The sequence below is a fragment of the Papaver somniferum genome, chromosome 10, assembly GCF_003573695.1.
Source record: "Papaver somniferum cultivar HN1 chromosome 10, ASM357369v1, whole genome shotgun sequence".
Lineage (NCBI taxonomy): Eukaryota > Viridiplantae > Streptophyta > Magnoliopsida > Ranunculales > Papaveraceae > Papaver > Papaver somniferum.
Window position 1 is genome coordinate 159641790 of NC_039367.1, and position 25883 is coordinate 159667672.

Consider the following 25883-nt stretch of genomic DNA (forward strand, 5'->3'; position numbering starts at 1 on the left):
AAACAGAAAATGTTTCAAATTTCCAATTTAGATTTTAGGTATTGGCTTTTAAATTGCATTAGTGGAAAAACTGTAATTAAAATGCAGAATGGCACAACGATAAATTGGCTAAAACAATGAGCTAATTTGTAAGAATCATGCAGCGACGAGGTCTCCCTCGTGACAGCAGCTTATGACCCTTGGATATTATATGCCTATCCCAATAATAAATTTAGAATACTTTTCCATGAAAACTTGATTTTGTTTTCCTATTATTGATGGTGGTTTTTAACTTAGGGTTAAAATTGTAAAACTGTACAACTGGCATGACGTCACTATGACCATTAACACATTTTATTGAACCGATCAGCATGCCTACGTAAGAATTATCATGGTATTTTTTTTTTGTATCATGTTCCACGGCAGAACCCTTAACATTGACCGACATCAACTATGCCAGACCCTAATTCTCAGGCTAACACGCCAAGGCATACCAACCATGCCAGCCGCACCACTGTGCCAATGGAAAACCATGTCAGCCACATATCCGACGAATTTATGACCAACTTATTTAGACTTAGTTTAGTTGTATGCTTTTGAGTTTGGACAAACCTGTATTTGGCCTATACCGGTAGTGAGCTGCTCAAGGATTTTATTTGAACTGTCTTGGTATTGTTTCATAATCAAGTAGTAATTAACTATGCGCTTCATACTGTTGCCAATCCTGTTTTCAGGAGCTCATTGGTTTAATTTGTTTCAATAATGCATGGGACGATATCAATTTGTGTTGCAAACCTGCTTGTATCTGTAATCCCATCACTGGAGAATGTACTGTCCTTCCAAAATGTCATGGAAAAGAATTTGTTAACTGGATTCGGTTACAATCCTTTAACCAATGAATACAAGGTCGTTACTTGTTAGCATATGTAATTCCAGGAGAGACCTAAATTTTGGAATGGTGGAGGTTTTCACTCTTGGCAGTGATGTTGATGGAGAAATTAATGTTATAAAGATGGACTACGATATGATATCTATGTATGAACCGAAAAGGAACCATTTTTGTTTCAGTTAGGCTGATGAAGAGTTTCGCAGACTACCATCACCTCCTAGTTTGCCACAAGGGAAAATTAGGCGCAGGTCCAGAATTTTTTTTCTTACCGCCAGGCCGACAATTACTTTTCCCTACAGTCGCACCCAACATTATTTAAAATTATTGAAAACGTGCAGAGTTCCTCAATTATCCTTCAGCGGTTCTGGGCAGTTCTATTAACTCCCAAAAACGGTCAGAACCATTTCTTTTCTCTTCTTCTCATTTATTCTTCATCCGTTTTTCTATTCCTATTCCTCCATAAACACTGTAACGGATCTGCAAAGATTTTCTTCTACATCATTGAAACAAATCAATCATTTAAAACCGATGATTGAAGTTGATCAAACCCTAAAATCAATTTCAAACTCTAAAAAACCTTAACCCTAGAATTCAGTAGAACCAAAATGGATGAAACACCAACAAAAACACGTCTTCAGAAATCAAAAGAGAAGAAATTAGGTACTACAACTAGTTTAATCGATCTTATTCTTGCATGCATTCAGTACATTTGATTTTCTTTGATTTTCGATTTTAATTTTTGTTCTTGATGCTTCAGATGAAGAAGGGAAAACCGAAGGAAAAATAAAGTCGATGAAACAGAAAAAACCCGGTGAGATTTATCATTAGCTTCATCTGTTAGTGTTTGATTTTGTTTTTTTTGAATTTTTTTTAATCTTAAATTTTGTTACAGTAGTTGCCGATGATGAACTATAAAAAAAGAGTAAACCTAAAAAGAAAACTGTTTATGGTGAGAGTTTCATCCTGAATACCCATATTTTTTTTTGAGTTATCACTTTATTCTTCTTCGATTTTAACATAATTTTCTCCTCAATGTGATTTTACCTACTGATGTTGAAGATGAACAAGAAGAAATTGATAGTGTCAAAACACTGAAGGAGATACAAATCAAGGAAAAGGGAGATGCTTTGAAGAAGAGTAAGAAAGGCTCTAGTATGCATAACTAGTTCTCATGTGTGATTCTGCATAACATAAATCTGCATAACTTGTTATGCAGATGCATGACAGGGTATGCAGCATCAAATTAACGTGTGTAACTTGTTATGCAGATGCATGACAGGTTATGCTTACAAAAAAAAAACACTGCATAACACATATTTTTAAGTGTTGCTTTTTAATTTTCATCTGTTTAAATTTGAACTTTCATCTGCTTACGAAAGTTACTGCATTACTTAAATAGCTTATTTATTTTTGTGTTAAAAAGATCCTGAAGCAACCCCGTCAAGGAAGTCGCAGAGATTAAAAGATCAGGTGTCACCTCAAGTATCACCTAGGCCTGAAAAATCTACTAAGGGAAAAAAAAAGCAAAGAAAGCTGCACCAAAGGAAGTATTGGGTGATGATACAGATAATGAGGATGATAATACAATTGATGCCGAAGATGGTAAGATTTGCTTGTGGTATCTTCTGTGTGATATATTGTTTAATTGGTGTCATTGATTTGTTTCAATATGATTTGGCCTGTTTCAGTGACGCAAGTTGCTGATCATCAGAAGAAAAGAAAAAGACATGAACCCAAACAATCGAAAGACCTGAAAAGGATGAAGAAGAAGCAAATCGAAAGATCCGAGAGTGAAGTGGAAGAAGAAGAATAATCTAATAAGCAATGTGTTGTCTATAAACAAGGTGCGTTGAATTCCTTCATGTTCCTGTTATGCATCAGTTAATGAACTTCTCTTATCATTTACCTGCTTGTTTGTATGTAAAACACATTATGCTTGTTAAAAAAACAAATGCATAACAGATTGTGCCTTCTTAAAAAAATATGCAGAATATGTTATGCAGTCAACTGTTTGTTTATGTCGTATTAACTAGTAGTGCATGATAGATTATGGATGGTAAAAGATGTGCATAATGTTTTATGCAGATGCGTGAGAAAGAGGCATGTGTGGTTAAATGCATAATAAGTTAAGCAGGGTTGTTTTTTTAAATGCATAATAAGTTATGCACCTTAACAAATCAATGCATGACATATTATTCAGTTCCAATATTAAATGCATGACTAGTTATGCATTGTCTATACTTGCTGCATCACAGGTTATGCATATAAAAAAACATTGTTATATTTGTTATGCATTCCTTTGTTGTTCTAAAATAGCAGTTTTAAAATGCATTTTTTTATGCAGTTAAACATAAAACCAAATCTGCAGTTCAAGGAGGTACTTATAGAGCAGGTTTCCTTAGGGTATGTCACTTGTTTAGTAAGATAAAATACAGAGGTGGTTTGAATCCGTTGCAGGCTAACATGATGAATGTTTGTGTGTTTGGAAAGTTCTATAACTGGTTATATGCTGCAAACATGGCATACTTGGATGGTAAGAGCAACAAGCTGATGGATGAAGTCTTTCTATCATATGACCATGAAGATTTGAATCAACATTCATTCAAGTTGTCTGAAAACAAGTCCATATCATCAACGTCTAGTGAGCTTGCTGTTACATTTATGATTCCTAGAATTGAAGGAGACAGAGGAAATGATATTCTGACTTCGAAGGCAGAGATAGAGCTGACTCAGTCACATTCCCTCGTCAAGCATTTCACATTCAAAACAAAGCCAGGATTTATCAGCAAAGATCCCAAAGCACGGGTAACAAAGGTGTTGATAGATGATATTGAAAGGCTGGTGTTGGAAAAACTTGATAATAAAGGTCATGAAGAGGAAGTTGTCTGCCTTATCTGCCTTTACATGCTAGTCGTATTGTTCTTTTGTCGTTCAAGTGGATACAATTTAGACGTCTCGTATGTTGGTTTGGTTAAGGATTTGGAAACCATGGACGCTGTCTCTTTTCATGATCTTATTCATGAACACCTGATGGAGAGCATCAAGACTGTCAAAAGAAACAATCTTCATATCAGGAATTGCAGTGGTTGCACTATATATTCTCTTGTGAGTTAGTTTTTTTTTTACTTTCATAACATCTGTCAATAAATATTACTTTCTTGGATACAAAATATCTTATTAGTTATTATTTTTTGCACCTTTGGTTGGCTGAGTATTCTAACATAGATGAGATATCATCAAACATCGTCAAGGTCAGTTCCAATGCTACACCGAGAGCTGCGAAGTGGGACTTGGCAGCAATAAAGAAAGCAATGCTCAAGAAGAATATTACATTCTTAAAGGTACCTGTTTGTGAACATTTCATGATTTATAATTGACCTTCATGCATCTATGAAAATAATTCCTTAATAAGTTACATTAGCAAAAAAGGATAACTGCATAATAAGTTATGCACCTTAATAAATCAATGCACATAACATGTTATGCAGCCGAATATATGAATGCATGACCGGTTATGCATTTTTCAATATTGAAAAGGAGTTCAGCAGGGTTGTGTTTTTAAATGCATAATAAGTTATGCACCTTAACAAATCAATGCATGACATATTATTCAGTTACAATATTAAATGCATGACTAGTTATGCATTGTTTAGATTAGCTGCATCACAGGTTATGCATATAAAAAATGTAGTTATATTTGTTATGCATTCATTTGATGAGTGTCATTAATCATGTTGCAGTATAATGAGAAATTTAGAGATGAGTACAGTGCAATGGAGATGGAATTCTGTGAACCAAGAAAACCAAGAAAAAGGAAAGAGATATATGATATCGTCGCAATGAATCTGAAGAGAACATGGACAAGTATGAAGAAGCATTTCTAGATGCGATTAAGATCATTGAACAAGAAACGTGTCCCCCCGATAGTGCTGAAGCAAGGTTGCAGATCATTGAAGCAAATCCTAAAGACATGAAGCAGACTCAGGAGAGGAATAGACAGATTGGAGTAGACTTCAATGAAAAGTTGTATAATTACGTGAAGGAATTGCTCGTTGATTGTGGCAACATAGAAGTGCAGGAGAAGTCGTCAGGTGGACCTAGTGTCAATGTATCATCAGCTGAGCCAAGCGACCCACTGAGCCAAAACTTGCCAAGGAATGAGACTCTTGTTGAACTGGTATCTTCAACTGAACCACCTACACAAGAATCAGTGCCACAAGTTATCAGACTCGATAGCCAAGACCAAACGGCTAGTCAAGGTATCCAGTCTTCACCTTTCAAGTTCATGGACATGGAAAAAGATGTTAATCTCTCCAGCGACGACAAGGAAACATAAACTCAAGTGGAATTGGAGACAACACCAAATACAGCAACAACACAAGAAAGACTTGAAGCACAGGAAAGAGACTTTTTGGCCGGTGGTGATGATGACATTTGTTATAGTTTTGAAAGTGGCAGTAAAAGTTCGTTGCTCGGACTTGTAAAGATTTAAAAATAAAAATATATACACAATATTTGTCACAAGATCAAGAGACACTAGGACACATGATTCCACCATTAATCATTCACACAATGCATATATTTATTCGAAACAATTATAGCTCAAATCATAAGGACTCTAATTCTTGCCAAGGTAGATTTTTAGAATATTTATTGTATATCACTAGCATGACGCATCAAAAGCACTACGACCAAGCATACATCATCATACGATATCACAACCAATTAAGAAAAATCATAAATCGATTAATAAATAGTGCAAGTAGTCAAAAAAGAATTAATATAATTATCATATGCGTAAAGAACGACTTCCTCCATCATCCCAGTGTTGGGGTTTAGCTACTCATATTAATCATGTTCTCAAAATACATAATTGATGCCCAAAATTTGATTAAAAGAGTGAAAAAGTATAAAACAGTGAATCTACGACCCACAAAAGGCGTCACAAATCAACGATAGAATTGTACTGCTGTAAAACAACGATACTTAGCTGCTGCTGTTGATGCTGCATAAAATAAAACTGCTCTGTGCAGTCTTTTCTTCGTGTTCTTCAAGGTCCTCTAATGGCAGCAGCAGCAGCAGGTGGGAATTGCTGTTAATCCTTCTTCTTCGCTCCTCTGCGTCCCAAACCTTCCCCAAACTATTGATAACCCTTCTAGGACTCATGTATCTCCTATTTATACATTCCAGGCGCATCAAATCTCGCCATTAATTCCTCAAAATCTTCACAGTAAAGGAAAATTATTCTTGGGAATAATTTCTTATTTTCTTTCTCTGCATGCGTTAGTTGTCTTGATAATTTCCACAATATGTTGATATGCAACCTAGGAGAATATCTTCACTTAACTTCCACAACCCATGCAGCATCTTTACGTAATTTTCTTTCCAAGTTTAACCGATATCTCTTCTTTCTTGCTTTAATCGAGAATCAATTATCTGGCCAAATTTGATCGATCCCAACCACCACAATATCTTCTTATATCCATATCACATATACCCACTAAGTTTCAGAGATTTAATCTCCTTATAACACCTTCAAAAATCGATTGGAAAATCTACCAGTGTATAAAGAAAATTTCCCGCCAAAATTTATTTTTGAATTTGAGAAGAAGGGTGCCCCTTAACCAGAGCTGGGGTGCGAATAGCAATTGGGGTGGAAATAGTAATTTTCCTGGGTTCCTCAAGCACATTTCTGGGGCGTTTCCGGTGCATTTATGGGGTGGCTTTAGTAATTTTCTCCGGGGTGTAAAACACCACTTTTGAGCCCATTTCGCCGCAAAGGCTTATTTCTCTAAAAACATCTACAAAAACACAAAATAACACAATAAGTACTTAATCGAGTCTAACAATACAGAATATTGAGAACAAAATAGACACATAAATGCGTCTATCAACATTCTTCCAGAAACTCAGAAGAAAGCAGAAGAAAATTTGGTGCCCACATTTAATCTGCATTTATCACAACCTGCTGCTGCAATTAAAGATGATGCTGGTGGACCACAACAGCAAGCTGAAAATATGCAACAACCCGCTGTTGAGATACCACAACATCAAACTGAAGAACCACAACAACCAGAAGAGCCAGTGGCTGAAAAGCCACAACAAGTGCTTTAACTCCTGGTGCCACACAAGATGCTGAAAAAGAAAAAGGCTATAATGAAGATGTTGAGATGGAGATAATTTCACAAAACCTGATACCTAAAATATAAACAGATTTTGTACTTTAAAACTTTTAGAAAAGCAAGATAACATCTTTTATTATGGTATTTTTATTAATGTCAAATCAACTATGTACTACTTATTATTTTTAATCAACTATAAACTGTTTACGATATTGTTGTTTTGCTGTTTAATCAACTATTTGAAGATATCACTCACAGGCACAGGCTAGAGGTCACACATTGGTATAAACATTTGGGCGCAAATGTCATAGTAATACTCATTAGGCCTTCACCGTTGGAAGAAGGTATTAGGCTTGAATTTGACACTGTATATCAAGATCAGTCACATGTCACATATTTAAATGCATTATTCTTAAAGAATATCACAAGTAAAGTCGGTAAGATGAGTACAAAAGTAATATGTAGGTGCAACGTCTAGTTACACATGATATATGCATGTGTAACTCCCGGTTACACATATTATATGCATGTGCAACTCCTCTTTTTGCTAGATAGATGCATATGTAACTCCTAGTTACACATGTTAAAATGAACAAACTTGCAATCAAAAATTCCACATGCTAGGTATCCAAGTCATATGCATGTGTAAATGTCAATTACACATGAAAAATGCATGTGGTTACACATGCTAAGATAGGTTATCATGTTTGTTCTATAATTTTTCCTTTCAATTGTTTTATAATATTTTTTTTTTTTGCATTTTGTTCATCCTACCTAATCCCTGGATGTTTATTTCGTTGCAGATATGCAAGCATTTTGGAGTGAGGAAGGCAAGAAAGAAAGCAAAACTTCTATTATAGGTTTCAGTGGCTTATTTCTAGTGTTTTAACTCATTTATTGTGTTCCATAACAACCGATTACTATAACTAGTAAACAGAGATATTATTGTAAATGAATATTAATGCGATGCATGTATTTTTTGTACTTTTTTTTTCCTGATGTGTAACTGTTGACTACACATGCCATATGCATGTGTAACTTGTGGATACACATGTCATATGTATGTATAACTTCTTATTACACATGTCATATGGATGTGTTACTTTTAGTTACGCACTATTGAGCAACCAAAAGTACTAAAAGGTGACTCATTAATAAGAATGGAAAAGCTGGCAGTCAAATAATAACATAAATTCACCCAATTACACCATTTATCTCTAAAATCAATTTTCCTCAAAATCCTTACTTATATCCAAATCCAATATTTATCTCCACCACAGAAGGTCACCAGTTGATTCTATCAAAATCCTTTTCAAGATTTGCAAATAATTCCATCTGAATTGTTTCTCAATTTGCTGTCTACTGGATCATTTGCAGGGAGTTTACTATCATCTATTTCTCTTCTCTCTACATAGGCAAACTGAGTTTTAGAAATAATACTTGGGATTAGAACTTTGATTTTACTTAAAAGAACTGTAGAAATGATCTTGTACATTCTTGTGAGAAGATTGATGGGTCTTAGATAAAGGACAATTTCCACATGGTTCTTTTTAGGGACAAGTGAAATGAAAGTGTAGTTGCGAATGGTATTGATCTTACCTTGAGTATCAAATTCTGCAGCTGCATGTACCCATAATATCTTCTTTTAAGGAAAGACCAACACTTCTTAAAGAAGATAATTGGATATCCATCTGCGTCAGGTGATTTTACAGATTTAAATTTGTTTATGGATTCTGTAACTTACTCATCAGATATATCTCCTTCAACAACAATAGATTCTTCTTCAGAGACGCATTTAAAATCAAGTTCTTCCACAGATGGTCTGTTAAACATATCTTCCTTCAACTAATTTTCAAAGTGGATAAATGATGTTTGTGTTAGTTTTATCTATATCTTCTGTCATAACCGCATCCACCACATTATGTTTGATTCCATTCAATATTCTTTTATTATAAAGCAAAACCATGCAAAAAAAATTTTGGTATCTTATTGTTTGAGTAACTGAATTCCTGAATTCTGCTAATGAATCCTTCTAGCATTAGTGTGACATGTTTAAATTCAAATTTATCCTTTAGGATCATAGATTTTAGCTCATCATTACACCTTTTCCTTTCTTCAAGCATGTCCTCTGAATCAATATCATGCAATGCAACAGCCTTTGCTTCTTAAATTTGAGATCCCCAAAATTTTTGTGTCCCACTTCCTCCAATCCTTTTTAAGGGCTTTTAACTTATAAAAGAAACTCGATCTAGCTGTACGAGAAAAAGAATAATTGCTTCGCCATTGTTGAATCATTTCCATGAACCTCGGGACCAAAAACTACATTGTCTCAAATCTGAAAGGAGGAGGGACCCATGAAGTATCGATAGTATCAACAAGTAGAGGCCGGTGATATGAAATGGGTCTAGAGAGAGCAACTTGAGTAACCAATAGAAACATTTGCTAAAAATTTGAAGTAACTAAAAATCTGTTGTTGGAATATTACAAGATATCAGGAAGACTTAGTCTAGTAGTCTTGTATTCTAGCTGGATATGCCTAGTCAAATATCTATAGTCCGTTGCTTATCTTTAGGTTTACAATTTACTGTTTATCTCTCTTCCTATATAAATAAGAACCATTGTAAGTGTTAAACCTATTCCAGTGAGCCTGGAGATCAGAATGATCAATCTCTGGAGATCAATAATGCGTTAGTGCCGAACTATTTTAATTCTGCTGTCTTCTTTATTTTATGTTTGATACATTTTGTTTTCTCTAATCGATGATCCGTCTCGATACCCATAATTTATTATGATATCAGAGCGGGGAGATCCGCTCTAATCGCTTCCGCTTTCGAACCTTTTATTATTTATATCTCTTTTCGTCCATAAGCTCTTTTTAATCTTTAGCAGTAGTTTCTTTCTCACTGTTATGAATTTTCAGTTTATCCGAGTTATCATTATACGTAGAAGACCTGTTGTCTATGTCAGGCTTATTATCACTACGTATGGGAAGTTTTCTCAGATAATTTTCACCAGAAGATCATTTTTTTGGTCTCGTCGATGGCAATATCTAAACAATAGATTTTTGCGTCGAAATCAAAATCGGTTCAGCGTAAACGAACCCCAAAATCTTTTAGAATTGGGTATCAATAATTCAGCCATATCCGGCATTTTCCCATTGCAGAGAATTTTTTTGCGAGTTAAAGCACTTAGCTTTAAAAGCGTATTTTCTGCCAAAACCATCTTGATCAAGGTACAATGTTCTTATACTATTTTTCAAGCGTAATAAGCACTATTTTTTCTCGACCTTGATTTCAAATCCATCTAATACTATTGTAATGGGTACAATACAATCAACTACTTTTATTATCATCAGCGCACTGCCTTGTTTTGGTGCTGTTATTTTTCACATCGACCATTATCTACTGATGATCGATATTAGGAAAGGATTTTATATCATTGCATTCTCCAAATATACGTTCAGATCTTCCATTCCAGGGAGTATCAAAATATGGGTTTACCCATTCAATTTTTTTTATCATCGTCTCTACTTTATTCAGCATCTTTATCAATTTTTATCAAAGATACTTTTGTACAGGTATTTCTGTTCTCAAACAATAACAGTGAAGAAATGTGTAATCTTTCGTGGATGATCAAACATCTCCATGATCTTTCCTCTCCAATCATGTCTTGTTAATCGGTTAAACAAGTTTGACTTGAGATTTCTCCAATACCAGGGGGAAATCAATCTTCCTCGCAAACCTTGGTGCAAACCTATTATTCATCAGTACTCATTACATGAGTTGTCAAACAGATTTGGTTTGCTCTGTTATTTATTTTCATCAATCTCATTATTTTTTACTTATTTTTTTTACATCTCATCATCGTAGATGTTTTATAATCTTGATAGTTGTCTCACAGTCAACCTGAAAATGTTTCCAGTTTCTAATGTATACTGCTATTTCTGCTGAAGAAGAATGTAAAAAGAAAAAAAAAGTGCATTATTGGTGTTTCTTTTACTTGCTTATGAAGATTAGCCATCAGTTGAAGAATGGTGGTCTGTGATCGAAGATCAAATGCAGCAGTGATAATCAAAGTTTGAAGTTACAAAGTTTAGCTGTGAGTCAAGATATTTTTCAAGTTGTACACTTCACTTTTCTCCGTGTTCAACTTGAGACGGGTGTTGGAATATTACAAGATATCCGGAAGACTTAGTCTAGTAGTCTTGTATTCTAGCTGGATATGCCTAGTCAAATATCTATAGTACGTTGCTTATCTTTAGGTTTACAATATACTGTTTATCTATTTTTCTATATAAATAGGAACCATTGTAAGTGTTAAACCTATCCCAGTGAGCCTGGAGATCAATCCCAGAATGATCAATCTCTGGATATCAATAATGTTATTCACCCTACGGGGTTTTAACAGTGGATGTAGGCGTTAGTGCCTAACCACTTTAATTTTGTTGTCTTCTTTATTTTATGTTTGATACATTTTGTTTTCTCTAATCGATGATCCGTCTCAATATCCAAAATTTATTATCTGTAACGCTAGTCCAAGTAAATCTTGTTCCTTTTAATGACAAATCTATAAGTTCATTTTTAGTAATGAACTCGTTAAAGTTAAGCATGCTTTCGGTACTTCTTATGCGGTTATTTTCTTCAAAACACTTCACCACATTAAAATCTCCACATAGTACCCATGAGATTGTTGACTATATTCCTCTAACGAATGACTTTGTCATGCACCTATTTTATCTAGTTTACTTCTCTTTAGCTTAGTATTGTGGGTGCCCTTATATGTTGCTTGTCTTCCTAAATCCCCATTCACATGTTGTACGTGATGGGTAGCTTTTGTTTAGCCAACTTTATATTTGTTGGTTTTTTAACTTTTGTAGCTTTTGTAAGGGAACTAACGAATCATTGAATCTGAGAAACCTTTTCCTCTAATTTTCGTCTCCCTCCTTGCTTGTTTCTCTTCTGATTTCTCTCTTATCTCCTTCTTCTTCAACCTTCATCTTCATCTCTTCTCTGCTCAATTACTCTTCATCCTCTGATATTCCTTCTTATCTCTTAAATTCTCCTCTTCTGGCTACTATCTTAATCATACTGATCTGACCTTGTAGTGAGTTCACTACAGTTGGTATCAGAACAGTCGGTTCTCTGACAACTTCCATGGCTAACAAAGCTGCGATAGATGAATTAAATCGGAAGATCAACGAACTATATAAAGCTCAGGAAGAATACAACCAAAAACAAGAAGAGCTAGCTCTTAAACATGCAGATCTACTCAAAAAGGTGGACTATAACTATGAACAACCATCACCTAGACTTTTACAATCCATCAAAGAATTACTCTGTGAGAGTAGAGAAAAAGGTAGATAAGAACAAAGACAAATTCCAGTGGGTCATATTCCAATACCATCACAAGGAGTCTTAGGAACAAGTCTAGGCTCAAGTCATACAGCGGGAAATGGTGAGTTTCATGATTCAACTCAAAACACAAATAATACACATACACATTTCCATGAGCAACAATTTCATCAGTCAAAACCTAAGGTAGAGTTTCCTAATTTTGATGATACTAATACTAGATCTTGGATTCGAAAATGGAAAAAGTATTTCTTCATACAATCAGTAGAAGAAGAGCAAAAAGTTCATTTAGCATCCCTATATCTAGAAGGTCGAGCTGATGTATGGTATCATGACTATCAAGAAGGGAAACCTGCTGTTACTTGCGAAGAACTTATTACTGCCGTTAATAACCGATTTAAAAAATTAGGGCATGATGATATTGTAGGAGAATTCAATAAACTTTTTCAGGTGGGAATTGTGTTAGATTATCAAGAATATTTTGAAGAACTCAAAGCTCTTATGTTAGCAAAGAATCAACACTTGACTGAAGAATACTTCACATCCAGTTTCATAAGTGGATTGAATGAATAATTACGTATGCATGTGTTCATGTTTTCTCCCAAGAGCCTAGCCAATGCCATTTATCTATCTTGAATGCAAGAAGCTCTGATAGGTCTGAATGCAAAGAAGAGTAAAAGCTCCAACAGACCTTTGCCCATTTATACTTCAAATTACAATACCCACAAGAATATCAGTTCTCCATAACTAGCCCAAGATTACCAAAAACCTTTTCAGATATCTCATCCAGCTCTCACACCTCAAACCCTCCCATTAAAAGACTGTCTTATGCGATATGAAAGCTAGAAGAGATGAGGGGCTTTGCTACAACTGTGATGAAGTATTTTCAGCTGGCCACAAGTGTGTTAAACAACAAGTTTTTATGTTAGCTGCTGAAGAAGATGATAATCACAATTCAGTAGAAGGCTCTCCATCTGACACTGCTGCATCACCAGAATCTGAAGAAGATGTAGAAATATCAGTTCATGCACTGTCAGGAAATGTCACAAAAAACACCACTAAAATTGTAGGGGTGCATAAGAAGAGGAAATTATCTATACTCATTGAAAGTGGAAGCACTCATAGCTTCATAGATCCTGAAGCTGCTAAATTGTGTGGAGTTTATATTGAACCAGCTTTGAATCTACAAGTAGCAGTAGCTGATGGAAACAAACTTGAGAGCAATGCTAAGTGTCTTGCATTCAATTGGCAAATGCAAGGGTATGGTTTTCAGTTTGACATGAGACTGTTATGTCTTGGTGGATGTGATATGGTTCTGGGAGTGGACTGGATGAGAGGAAACAATATTGTTAAAATGTAAATAGAAAGTATTTCTTACTTCATTAGTGATAAGGGAAAATCTCTCTCACCCGAACCACTAATGCCTTCGACTTCAACCTTCGCGCACTGATAGGCACATTTTTGTGTCTTATATAATCTCAATTGTATATATTATTAGTGCTCGATTTTATATTTATTATGGCTTTTTATGTCCCTGTAGGTATTTTTGGAGAAATAAGCTTTTGCGGAGAAATTGGCTAAAAAAGTGGTTTTTGCGCTCGTGGGAGAAAATTACTATACAGACTCTCACTTTGGATAAGGGGTAACCTAATTACTAAGGGGTGACCCATTTCCAGGAAGCTGCTAAAGGGAGAACAGCACAGGATTGGGGGAATTTCTTCTTCACGTTTCAAATTAGAAAATTGGCGGGAAAAGCCATGCATACGTCTGCATGATTTTGGACGTGAATTTTGGACCAGTTTTAAAGAGATTCAACACCGGAAATTGATTGGGATGGACTTCTCATGGCTAGAAAAGTTTACTAGAAGCAATTGGATCGACTGAATTGGGATGGAATGGCCGGAAAAGGGAAACATAGGTGAATAAGGAAACACGGTCATGTTGGGTTTGTTTTTGGATATTCAGAGAGATTAAAGGCAAGAAATTCGTTCCAAAGGTACATATTCTATCTAAGGAAGAGTTTGAGATAAGTTTGGATATTCAGAGAGATTATTGCCGTGACTGCCAAGGAAGGAAAGAAGAGATTTCGAAGCGATTTGGGAGAGATTTAATCGCCCTGTGGTGTATAAATAGGTTTCCTAGGGTCTCAAGAAGGGGTGTCGAGAGTTTGGGGTCGAAAGGAGTGCTCAGGAGGCGAGAATCAGAGATTACAGGAAGCCTGTCGCTGCTGCTGCTACTGGTGCTGAAGAACAACGTTGCAAATAAGAACAGCGTCTCAAATTTGCAACAGTGATACAATATTCTCTCTGTAACAGCTGAACAGCCACATTTATCTTCAGTTAGCCACACTTTCTGTAACAACTCTGTAACGCCATTACGTCGTTGCATATTCACTGATCATATCATCTCTTCAATAAAAACAACTTTTGAGCCATGATTTATTCTTTTGAGCCTGTTTTTGATATGAGGAGCTAAACCCCAACACTGGGATGACGGAGGAAGCCCTATTTCACGCATGTGGTAATTCTAATAATTCTTTTATGACTATTTGCATTGATTTTTAATCGATTTATGATTTTTATTGAATGGGTGTGATTTCGGTTGATGGTGTATGCTTGGTCTACGAATTTTTGATACATCATGCTTTTGATTTACAATCATTTCTTTTCAAAAATCTATTTTTGGCAAAGAACAAGAGTCCATATTTTTATTATTTGAACTATAATTGATTGAAATTATTATTTGAATCACATGAATGGAATTTGGTGGAATCCTGAGTCTCAGTAACTCTCATACTGTGATAAACTTTTGTGAATATATTTTCTTTATTTTTAGTGTTTTCTATATTTGAAGTCTAGAACCCAATCTTATCGAGTCCGAGTTGAACTACCACTTTTAAAACTACATCAATTTTTGGCGCCGCCGACGCGGATTTGTATTAGGTTTTAGGTTTTATATTTATTTTATTTCTTTTAGAATTTTTGTTCTCTTTTACGCCTTTGGTATTTTGTGATTCTTTTCAGAATTCGAGCGAAGCTACAAGGAAAGAAAAAGTGTTATAAAAGGAAAGCATCGCCAAAGAAGGAATAAAAAGAGGAATCCGAAAGGAGTGAAGAAGAAGATTTTGTATATAGTTATTTTGTTTTATTTTTAGAAACTGTAAATAGGGTATTATTTTTGTAATTTTTCTTTTCCTTTTTGGGACATTTTTATTTTTGGAATTTTTGGATATTCTTGGACATTATTTTTAAACCCTAAGGAAGGGTCAAAATTAAATATCAATTGTTTGCAGGGAAGGACGACGATTACAATATCGTCTCGGCCCCTCGGGTTCGTACATGACATAGTAGTCGTGGCCCGAGTCGACTTCAACGGTTCTTCGCCCGTCTGGTACGAGAGGTAAGTCCATCGAAACACTCGCGAATCTCCTGTTAGCGAGTTACTGTATTCCTTAAGGTGATTCATTGATTGAGGACGAATTTGTACTGTTTTTAAATTCCTCGTAAAGGGCTAGGCCTGGCCAATACAAGATAAGGGTTCGGATTTCATCACCGCTCCCTTCTTGCCCGCCTTAGGAACACGAAACCAAACGCGAACCTAAGCCTAAAATTTTGACTAGAACGAGACCTATAGGATAACGAGCTTAATTGGAAAGTCGTTCGAAGAATATTGGTTACTCTTTTGAGCATACTTCGAAGTTCCTGACGGTTTCTCTGAGTTGAATGCGTGACTGCGCCGCCTTGTAACCGGTGAGGCCTTGGGTATCGAAGCTCCACTGAGCTTCCCTCGCCTTGATTCAACATAATTTGACTCGGATTGATTTCAGAGGGGTTTTCTCAAATCGTAACGAATTCCCCTTTGAGAGATAAAAGCTAGTCTAGAAACAATCTAAGTGGAGCCATCATGCTTTTTGTTTGCTAGAAATCTTTAGGTTTGCTTTGGTGAAGTCGAGTCGGCCTTGTTTGTGATTGTGTAGAATTCCCTTGCAATTAAGAATGTCGAACTAGTATTACAATAGCCAATACAACGAATATCCGACTGAGTTTCAAAATGGACGTTACTACTTTGACCATAATGTGAATAGTGGTTGGGAACATCAGCCTTTTCAAGGTTATGGCTCATACCTTGATGAGCCCAATTACTATCCACACACGCACCGGTCATACGAGCAAAATTCTTATATTTCTCCTTTAGAAGAGTCCCTCAGGAAATTAGAGGAGTCGACACGTAAGTTCGCTGAGATGAATAACTTGGTTTATGACGAAAGAGAACTTTATATAGAGGAATCCTTCAAGCTGATAGCTGAGACGAACGAAAGAATTGCTCGAAATAATCTTAATTTCCAATACAGTGTTTCCAATAATACCCTTGAAACTGAGGATAGTAATTTTCATAATCAAGATGCCGAGGATAAAATTGGTAACACTACTTGTTTAGATGAGGTTCAACCATTTTCATGCTATTATATTGATGATTATGATGAGGATAGTGTTGATGAAGAATTTGAAATAAGTAGGAATAGTGATCAGGAATTTGTTACCCCAATTGAGCCATATAATGATTATATTATTTCTGGTTCAGATCCTAATAATTTTAAAAATTATTCACCTATTCAAAAGGACGAGGATTTGACTAGAGATACCCCCGTTCTAGACGATGTAGTATGTCCTTTTTATGAATCCGATAAAGGTTTAGAGGAACCAGTTTATCTTGAGACTACTGTTTTCGAGTCGAACGATTTAGAAACTGTAATCGATGATGGTTTCGAGGAACGGTTTTATCCCGAGAATACTGTTTTAGAGTCGTACGATTTAGAAACAATAGTCTTAGATGAACTCGTAGAGATGAGTGAGGATGAACCATATTTAGAAGAATCAATTGACCATTTTCAGGACTCTAATGACCTTGAAATTAGGGAAATTGTGACTAGTCTTTATAGAGACACTGAAAACTCTAAGTTTGGGGGTGATTATCATTCTCCATGTGCTTTAACTATTAGAAAGGTCCCTCACTTGGGACTTGACATATGTGCCTCAACCATTTTAAAAGATTATCTTCATACACGTTTTCCTGAACCTAGTGATGTCCATAAGGAAGTTCAGTTGTTAGAAACCCATCCTCTGGATGATGAGGTTAGACCAGGCTATGATATTAATATCGACTTTATTTTCCCACCAAATACTTTTCTTCCAAATGTGGGAATGAATGATTTTCAAATGCGTCAATTATTTAGTTTTGAGACTAAACCTAATTACTTTAAGAGATTAGGGTCGATACATTTGCTTAAGATAGACCACCACTCTCATTGTGGTCAGCTGTGCGAGTCAAAACTGATTGACTTTAAGGATCCACAATTATTCAGGTTATTATTATGTGCTTCTAAGTTTTTACTTGAGTTTCTTCAGACTCTAATACCTGAACCGGATCTTAGCTTTGAGGAATTCCAACCCATGAAAATATTTTATTTGGACCCAGTTATAGAACCTGAACCTGAACCACAACTAGATGTAGTTGTCTCAAACAGGAAACTAGACAAGGGTGTGCTTTATTTGTTTATTTTCTTGACAGGTTGCAGATTCCTTTTATTCGTGATAGCTTTATTTGATTTTGATGACCCACAGAAATTTCGGCTATTACTGTATGATTCTATGAGTTAACTAATCCTTTTCTAAGTCTGGCTGAAGACATTAAACTTAGCACTTCTTGGGAGGTAACCCAATATTCATGCGACACGTTAATATCTTTCCTTATCTCTTTTTCTTCAAATGGTAACTATTTCTCCTTGTTCATGCTTTTAATTTATCTTTAGAACATTGAGGACAATGTTAGATTTAAGTTTGGGGGTATGGGAGAAACTTTTTAGTTGCAGTATGAATAAATAAACTTCAGAGCTTAGAAATTAATGCCTATTTAGGATGGCACTAAGCAATCTAAGTGGATGGAAGCATTTTGGTTGTAGGAGTTGAGGAACCAATCTGATTAGATGGAAACATCTAAAGAGTCTATTCATAAAAGCACAGAGCTCAGGTGTTAGAAATAACAAGATAGTTTCACCATATCTCGTTGAGTCCTTTTCACTTCTATTTTTATTTTGTTTTTAAACTATGTTTCTCTAAGTGATTAGGTGGGGCTCACGATTCAAGTTGTTACCAATGCTATGGTGAATTAGAGTGATTGAGATACCAATAAAAAAAAAATATGGTAGTTACCAAAAAGTTGAAAAAAAAATTATTATTAAAAAAAAAAATTGAGACCAGACCATTTGACCAAAAGGAATAAATTCAATAAAGTCGACCACTGGTACCCTTGTATATGTCAGTTTTGTTGACCTAGAGTTAGGTTATCGACCACTGGTTCCCTAGTATATGCCAGTGTGTTGATATTAGTCAGACTAGTATCTCAATCCATTAGGATAGGTTCATTTTGGCGGAGGCCTTCAGACAGATATGGGAAACGCCGTTCACTTAGTAAACATCAAAACCATCTATATTTTTCTATATCCATCTTCTTGATCTATCCATGTGATTAGTTTTGACTCCGAATATGATGTCCATAGTGCAACTATCTGAGTAGGGCTCTGTCACTTATATATGAATTTTAGTATGCTTGAGTGCAAACTCGTGTACAACAATTGGAATTTCGCATCAGGGTACTTCGTCCTGTAGTCAATAAGTATGCCAACCAAGGAGATTTATGTGTCTTATATAATCTCAATTGTATATATTATTAGTGCTCGATTTTATATTTATTATGACTTTTTATGTCCCTGTAGGTATTTTTGGAGAAATAAGCTTTTGCGGAGAAATTGGCTAAAAAAGTGGTTTTTGTGCTCGTGGGAGAAAATTACTATACTAACTCTCACTTTGGATAAGGGGTAACCTAATTACTAAGGGGTGACCCATTTCCAGGCAACTTCTAAAGGGAGAACAGCACAGGATAGGGGGAATTTCTTCTTCACGTTTCAAATTAGAAAATTGGCGGGAAAATCCATGCATACGTCTGCATGATTTTGGACGTGAATCTTGGACCAGTTTTAAAGAGATTCAACACAGAAAATTGATTTGGCTGGACTTCTCATGGCTAGACAAGTTTACTAGAAGCAATTGGATCGACTGAATTGGGCTGGAATGGCCGGAAAAGGGAAACAGAGGTGAATAAGGAAACACGGTCCTGTTGGGTTTGTTTTTGGATATTCAGAGAGATTAAAGGAAAGAAATTCGTTCCAAAGATACATATTCTATCTAAGGAAGAGTTTGACATAAGTTTGGAATCCCAGAAACGCGTAAAACAATTTCTGGAAGGAATTATTGCCGTGACTGCCAAGGAAGGAAAGAAGAGATTTCGAAGCGATTTGGGAGAGATATAATCGCCCTGTGGTGTATAAATAGGTTTCCTAGGGTCTCAAGAAGGGGTGTCGAGAGTTTGGGGTCGAAAGGAGAGCTTAGGAGGCGAAAATCAGAGATTACAGGAAGGCTGTCGCTGCTGCTGCTGCTGGTGCTGAAGAACAACGTTGCAAATAAGAACATCATCTCAAATTCGCAAGAGTGATACAATATTCTCTCTGTAAAAGCTGAACAGCCACTTTTATCTTCAGTTAGCCACACTTTCTGGAACAGTGAACTCTGTAACGCCACTACGTCGTTGCATATTCACTGAATCATATCATCTCTTCAATAAAAATAACTTTTGAGCCATGATTTATTCTTTTGAGCCTGTTTTTGATATGAGGAGCTAAACCCCAACACTGGGATGACGGAGGAAGCCCTATTTCACGCATGTGGTAATTCTAATAATTCTTTTATGACTATTTGCATTGATTTTTAATCGATTTATGATTTTTATTGAATGGGTGTGATTTCGGTTGATGGTGTATGCTTGGTCTATGTATTTTTGATACATCATGCTTTTGATTTACAATCATTGCATTTCAAAAATTTTTGGCAAAGAACAAGAGTCCATATTTTTATTATTTGAACTATAATTGATTGGAATTATTATTTGAATCACATGAATGGAATTTGGTAGAATCCTGAGTCTCAGTACCTCTCGATACTGTGATAAACATTTGTGAATATATTTTCTTTATTTTTAGTGTTTTCTATTTTTGAGTCTAAAATCGAGTCTAAAATCGAGTCTACATAAGTCCGAGTGAACGACAACCTTACTTACCACTTTAAAACTACATCACGCACATATAAATATAAGAAATAGAGGAAACAATATTGTTAAAATGTAAATAGAAAGTATTTCTTACTTCATCAGTGATCGAACGCAGTGCCTCCAACGTGCTTTGCCTTCCTTATGTCTTCAAGTCCTTCTTCAGCTTGGTAATCTGAAGAAGAGAAAATTAGTAAAAGCAAAGAGACAGGTGAATAAAGGAAAGTGAAAAAGCGAAACTCAGAATAGCATACCACATTATCTCTCTCAGGCCATTTGAATTCCCAAGGAGTACCGGCAGGATGACCCTCAGGGAGAGGGTTGGTTGAATTATCAGAACTAATACCGGTAATGTAGGGACTTCTAGGATGACAAGATAAACATCCCAGCGATTGTCATTTGACTTACATGCGGGATGGTTAGTCGTATGACGGAAATTAACATCTTCGCGACGCCATCCTTTCTTCCCAAGCGAATTCCCCATCGAGTTGACTCACTCTTCATAATAATAACATCATAGTGAGCGAAGAAGTTCTCAACGGTATATTCTTCAAAGTTGATTTCTAAATCCGCACAATGTTTATTCCTCAGTTCTTTGGGATAGAGAGATTCTAATCCAGCCGCGCACGACGAGAGTATTCCATCATTATCCTGATAGAATCAGTGCTCAGTTGGCAGACGGCGCGCGGAAACTTCTCATGAGTTAAAAGTTTATAAAATAGAGTTCGCGGGTCGAAGAGAGGAATAACAAGGCCAGCGAGAAGTTTTCCCACTGAGATGATGATCTTTTGATCATTCCATTGATCAACCCAAACCATCTAGGATTAAGCGTAGAAGTAGGACCTGATGCGTGAGGAGCATATATTGTAAAACAGTTATTCTTGAATTCAACTTGCAGTCTCTCAAAGTCTTTAGAGAATTTCCATCCTGGCTTGTTTACCATCTTGCAAAGGGGAATATAAATGAGGAACAAAGTGAAAAGAAGAAGATGATCAAGATAATCAGGATGATCAAGAGGATTAGGAAAATCGAGATGAAGACAATGAGTGGGGAGTTTTGATATGAAAACCAAGATAATAGTGAAAGAAAGATAGTATGGCGATAAGAAAACGCGAAGTAAGAAGAATAAACGATCAATCAAGAAAAGGAGCATCAACAGTAAGAAATAAAAGTTGCAGAGGTTAGGGAAGAAAAAAATAGTAAAAAGAGAAGAATGAAAAGCATATACGGGTATACAAAGGATTCTCTTTCCTTTTCCCGAGATCCCCTTTTACGAACGCATTAATGGGTGAGAGAATATGAAGAGACAGTTACCAGGATCAACAATGATGTGTCAAAAAATAAGCCGTGGAAAGCAACACGTGGAACAATCAAGACCGAGATCCCGCATTATTGTCAGTTCAAAAAATACGAAAAGGCAGGAAGGAGGGACAATTAATGTAAGGGGTGCGGTAAAACAATTGACTAAGATTTCTCTCATCGTTCTTTCTTCCACAAAGACGCTAAGAGAAGATGCAAAATGTAGTGGAAAAATATCGCACACTTAGTTCTGATCATTAACACCATTGTAGATGACCAAGCAAAAAAAGGTTCATTATATTTACAATCTCCGAGGTTGAACACTCTGAAAATTTATAATTTATCAATATGGCTAAATCTTTGCCATTGAGTTTCGATACTTGAAAGCCAAATTGGCAGAGCATTGTATGATTAGCCGGAGCCATGAATTACTATACATCAGAAATGGTTTGTTATCATTTTAATTGTGCAGGTTGGATAAAATTCAGCTAGACAAGAAACTTCTATAACGAAAACAGACAAAATAGCTTGCGAGACAGGTATTTTCTTTTTCTTTTTGAATACTAAATATATAGGTCACAGAATTGTTCCGCACCGCTTAATTTATAGAACAACATACGAGAACATAATTGTATTCGATTTCAAGTTGTTTTACCTGTGTATATTATAGGTACAAACAAGTAACAACGTACGTAAATGTAATCAAATAAAAGAACGGAAGGGCAGGCGCATAGCGCGTGCCTGTTATATTAGTCTGGGAATGTACAAACGTTGTTCTGCTCAACATAAAATCTTCTTTTTGATCCTATGCTGAAAAAACGAATCGTGGATTTATACAATGGACAAGTTACAAGAACCATCTCTGTGGTTAATACAAACCATGAATACCCATTGGGTCATCACAAATTAAGGGAAGATGATGGTGTCCAATGTTTTTGTATGTGTATACCACACGCATTACGCACCGGGTTAGGGGTTTGTATATATTAATCACAAAGGAAGAAAAAACCATGAAACTAATGAGGAACATCATAGGACTCCCAAAAAAGCTTACTTCTTAACGGTAAGAAAAAACCAGCGCAGAAATCAGGGATTCATACTATGCGTGACTGTTAGCAAAAAAATAAATAAATATTCTCAGCAAAAGAAAAATCAAGTCAAACAAATAAACTACCTATACTATCTCCTAATTAAACCAAAGGAAAACATTAAAAGATAACAATATTTGTACCAAGAGTATCCCTTCAACTGACTTTGGAAGTATCCACTTTGGACTGGGAGGAACCTTTCATTTCTGGTACCCACAAATAAGACAAATTGATCAACCGAGTAACAAAGAAAGAAATCAAACTGATGAGGAGCATTAAGAATAGAGTGCCTCCATCTTTATTAATCGTAAAAGATGATACAGTCACCAAGAGGAAGGAGATCCAGTTGGTCGCTGCTACAGTCCCAGCAAGTCTCCCTCTAACTTCTACCTTGGACATCCTTGAGCGCATATGTGATTCCAACCCAAATGTGTAGGGAACAAGGCCGATTATTAACAATATAAAAGCTGGACCATAAGGAATCTTCAATTCGCATTGTCTTGTGACGGAATCTGGTGCAAACCAGATTCCCTGTTCAGGAAAACATGATGGTGATGTCCCAATAGGTTCTACAGCCAAGCAGGCAATAGGTGCACGCTGTGCAGAAGAAAGGAGCGATTCATCAGCACGCAAAAAGAAAAAAATATCATCGACATCATGTTTATTTTGCAATTACACAGTGAACAAATAATGAAGTACTAAGAATAGCTCGGGTAGTGAGTGAAGTACACCAAATGTGGGAGTGACGAAACTGTATTTGTAGCCCTACTTCAGTTAAATTTGGAGAAAATAATAACTTGCTTACCATGAAATTTTCATCAATACCATTACAGAATCCGCATCCTGCTTGAAGGCATTTGAAACAGTTCCATGCATCTGCATCTGGTGCTGAAGTATAACTCGGACATGTGTTGTTACCGAAATACGTGATGGTCTCCAGTTTATTACTCACTCCTCTAATATTATTAGGTGATATAATAATGAAGAAACTTAACCCTAAAAGACACACCATCATACAGTATGATTTGATAAGCAAAATCTTCCTCCTCGAAAGTTTTACAATTCTGTAAGGCAGACTTGCACTTTGAATACCATTAAGACCATAGCACATCAAGAAAGTCAACTTCATATACCAGATGTCCCATTTAGGATTTGGTGATGCTATGAGGCCACCCATCCTTATGATACGGGGAAAGACATAAATTAACGTGTTCTCACTCACAAACTGTTCAGCAACTTGCAGACCAATACCAACAACAATCTGTCTACGTTCTAATGAATTATTCCATGTTGTCCTCATCCTAAAAAAGATATTCCTATCATAATAGGGTTTTTCATCTGGACCACCTGTTTCATTCTTAATTGACAACCTTATAGCATCCAACTCTTTCTCAACTTCACGGGAAGTGTAAAATGTCCCGAAAGCTTTAATTGAGTCCTCTTTTCGGTTCTGTTAAAAAAAAAGTATCATCGACCGAAACTCAAAATTTACGGAAAGAAACTCCAAGTTCTGAAACTAACCATTTTATATAGCCATATAGGTGAATCAGGAAGCGACTTCATTAGCAAAAATTGAAGCAGAGCTGGAAACAATGCCATTGCGAGGATATAATCTGATGTCTTATTAAGGTCCTGGAGTCATTTAATTTTTAAGAACAATAAACTTTAAGATGTTAATTCAGCAAGAGAACTAATACTAAGAAACCATCAATTGTAAACATACCTGACTATAAGCAGCAACTCTGGTATCGATACAAAAGAAGATGAATTTTCCAACAGCAAAATACGTAGAATTCCAAATATGTAGGTTTTTTAGAGGATGAGTTGAAGCTACTTCTAATATGTAACTAAGGGAGGTTATTGACGTCATTCCAACCCCAAAACCTATAATTGTCTTCATAACAGTAGTTACCAAGTAACAATCAAAAACATAATCACTAATAGATAGAAACACTACGAGTAGTAGTCCACCAACGAGTATCAATTTGTCAGCAAACAAGAGTGCAAATCTTCGACCAAAACAGTCACTCATCCAACCCCCAATTACTGAACCAAACACTGCTCCTAATACACCCGTCCGTATAATTTCCTATCAATTTTAAAATAACCGGTATAAAAATCATCATTACGAATATCGAAAGTGTGAAGCCGACAGTGAATTCAGTAAAAATCATATGGACGCACTTACCAGTTTAATTGACTGAATATCATCTTGGATATAGAATCTCGAGAGGATAAATCCTATGGAATTAGAATTATCCTGTCAGGAAGTTTAATAATAATCGATGTACAAAAATGTATGATAACCACTATGCATTCAAATTTCTTTTTAAAAATCTTAATAAGCAAGTATCCATTGACATATAAACATAAAACAACTACCATTACGTTTTTAGGAACTTACCGAAGTAATAACCAAACACAAGTGCTCCAATCACGGGAATCATTTTAGAATCATATACAGCATCAGGTACAGTCTCCTCTTTGTATTTTCTGCGATCCTTCTCACCAATCTCTGCTGAACGTCTCTGCATGATGCCAATTTTCGGGGTACAACTAATTTTCTCTTACTCAAAACAAAACCCACGATCAAAATTTTACCCTAGAAAAAATTACCACAAAATTGCTTAAATATGGTTTAGTTGAGAGATGTTCGGAAGTTAGTTGCAGAGGTTTTCGGAAGTTTGATGTGGAATTTTGTTCGACTTAAGTTTTCTAGAACCGTATCGAACGAAAGCGTTTTCTCCCCCGTTATACCGAAATACTAACCTACAAAGGACGAACTACTTATGACGAGTACTCACTTATGACTCAGTGACCCAACAACCCTTAAAATTAAAAAAATAAATCAGTGCCACTCGTGACCCTTCGCGGCAAACATTGTCCCTCGTCACATAGAGAAAATAAAATGGCACTACCACTGTCCTCGTTTCCTGAAAAACAAAAAAAAAACAGCCGGTAACTACCATTCCTCTACCGCTCTCACCTTTCAGCATTA

At 35.9% G+C, this 25883-nt stretch overlaps 1 protein-coding gene across 1 annotated transcript; it reads right to left on the reverse strand.

The window, feature by feature from the left end:
* Positions 1-22605: 22605 nt before the first annotated feature.
* LOC113315143 (probable inositol transporter 2) lies at positions 22606-25621 on the reverse strand. The gene is made up of 6 exons (XM_026563454.1): positions 25290-25621; positions 25074-25126; positions 24609-24974; positions 24407-24517; positions 23691-24335; positions 22606-23482 (listed from the first exon to the last, which is right to left on the reverse strand). The coding sequence occupies exons 1-6, from the start codon at positions 25417-25419 to the stop codon at positions 23042-23044; spliced, it is 1746 nt and encodes a 581-aa protein (XP_026419239.1). The 5' UTR covers positions 25420-25621; the 3' UTR covers positions 22606-23041.
* Positions 25622-25883: the final 262 nt, after the last annotated feature.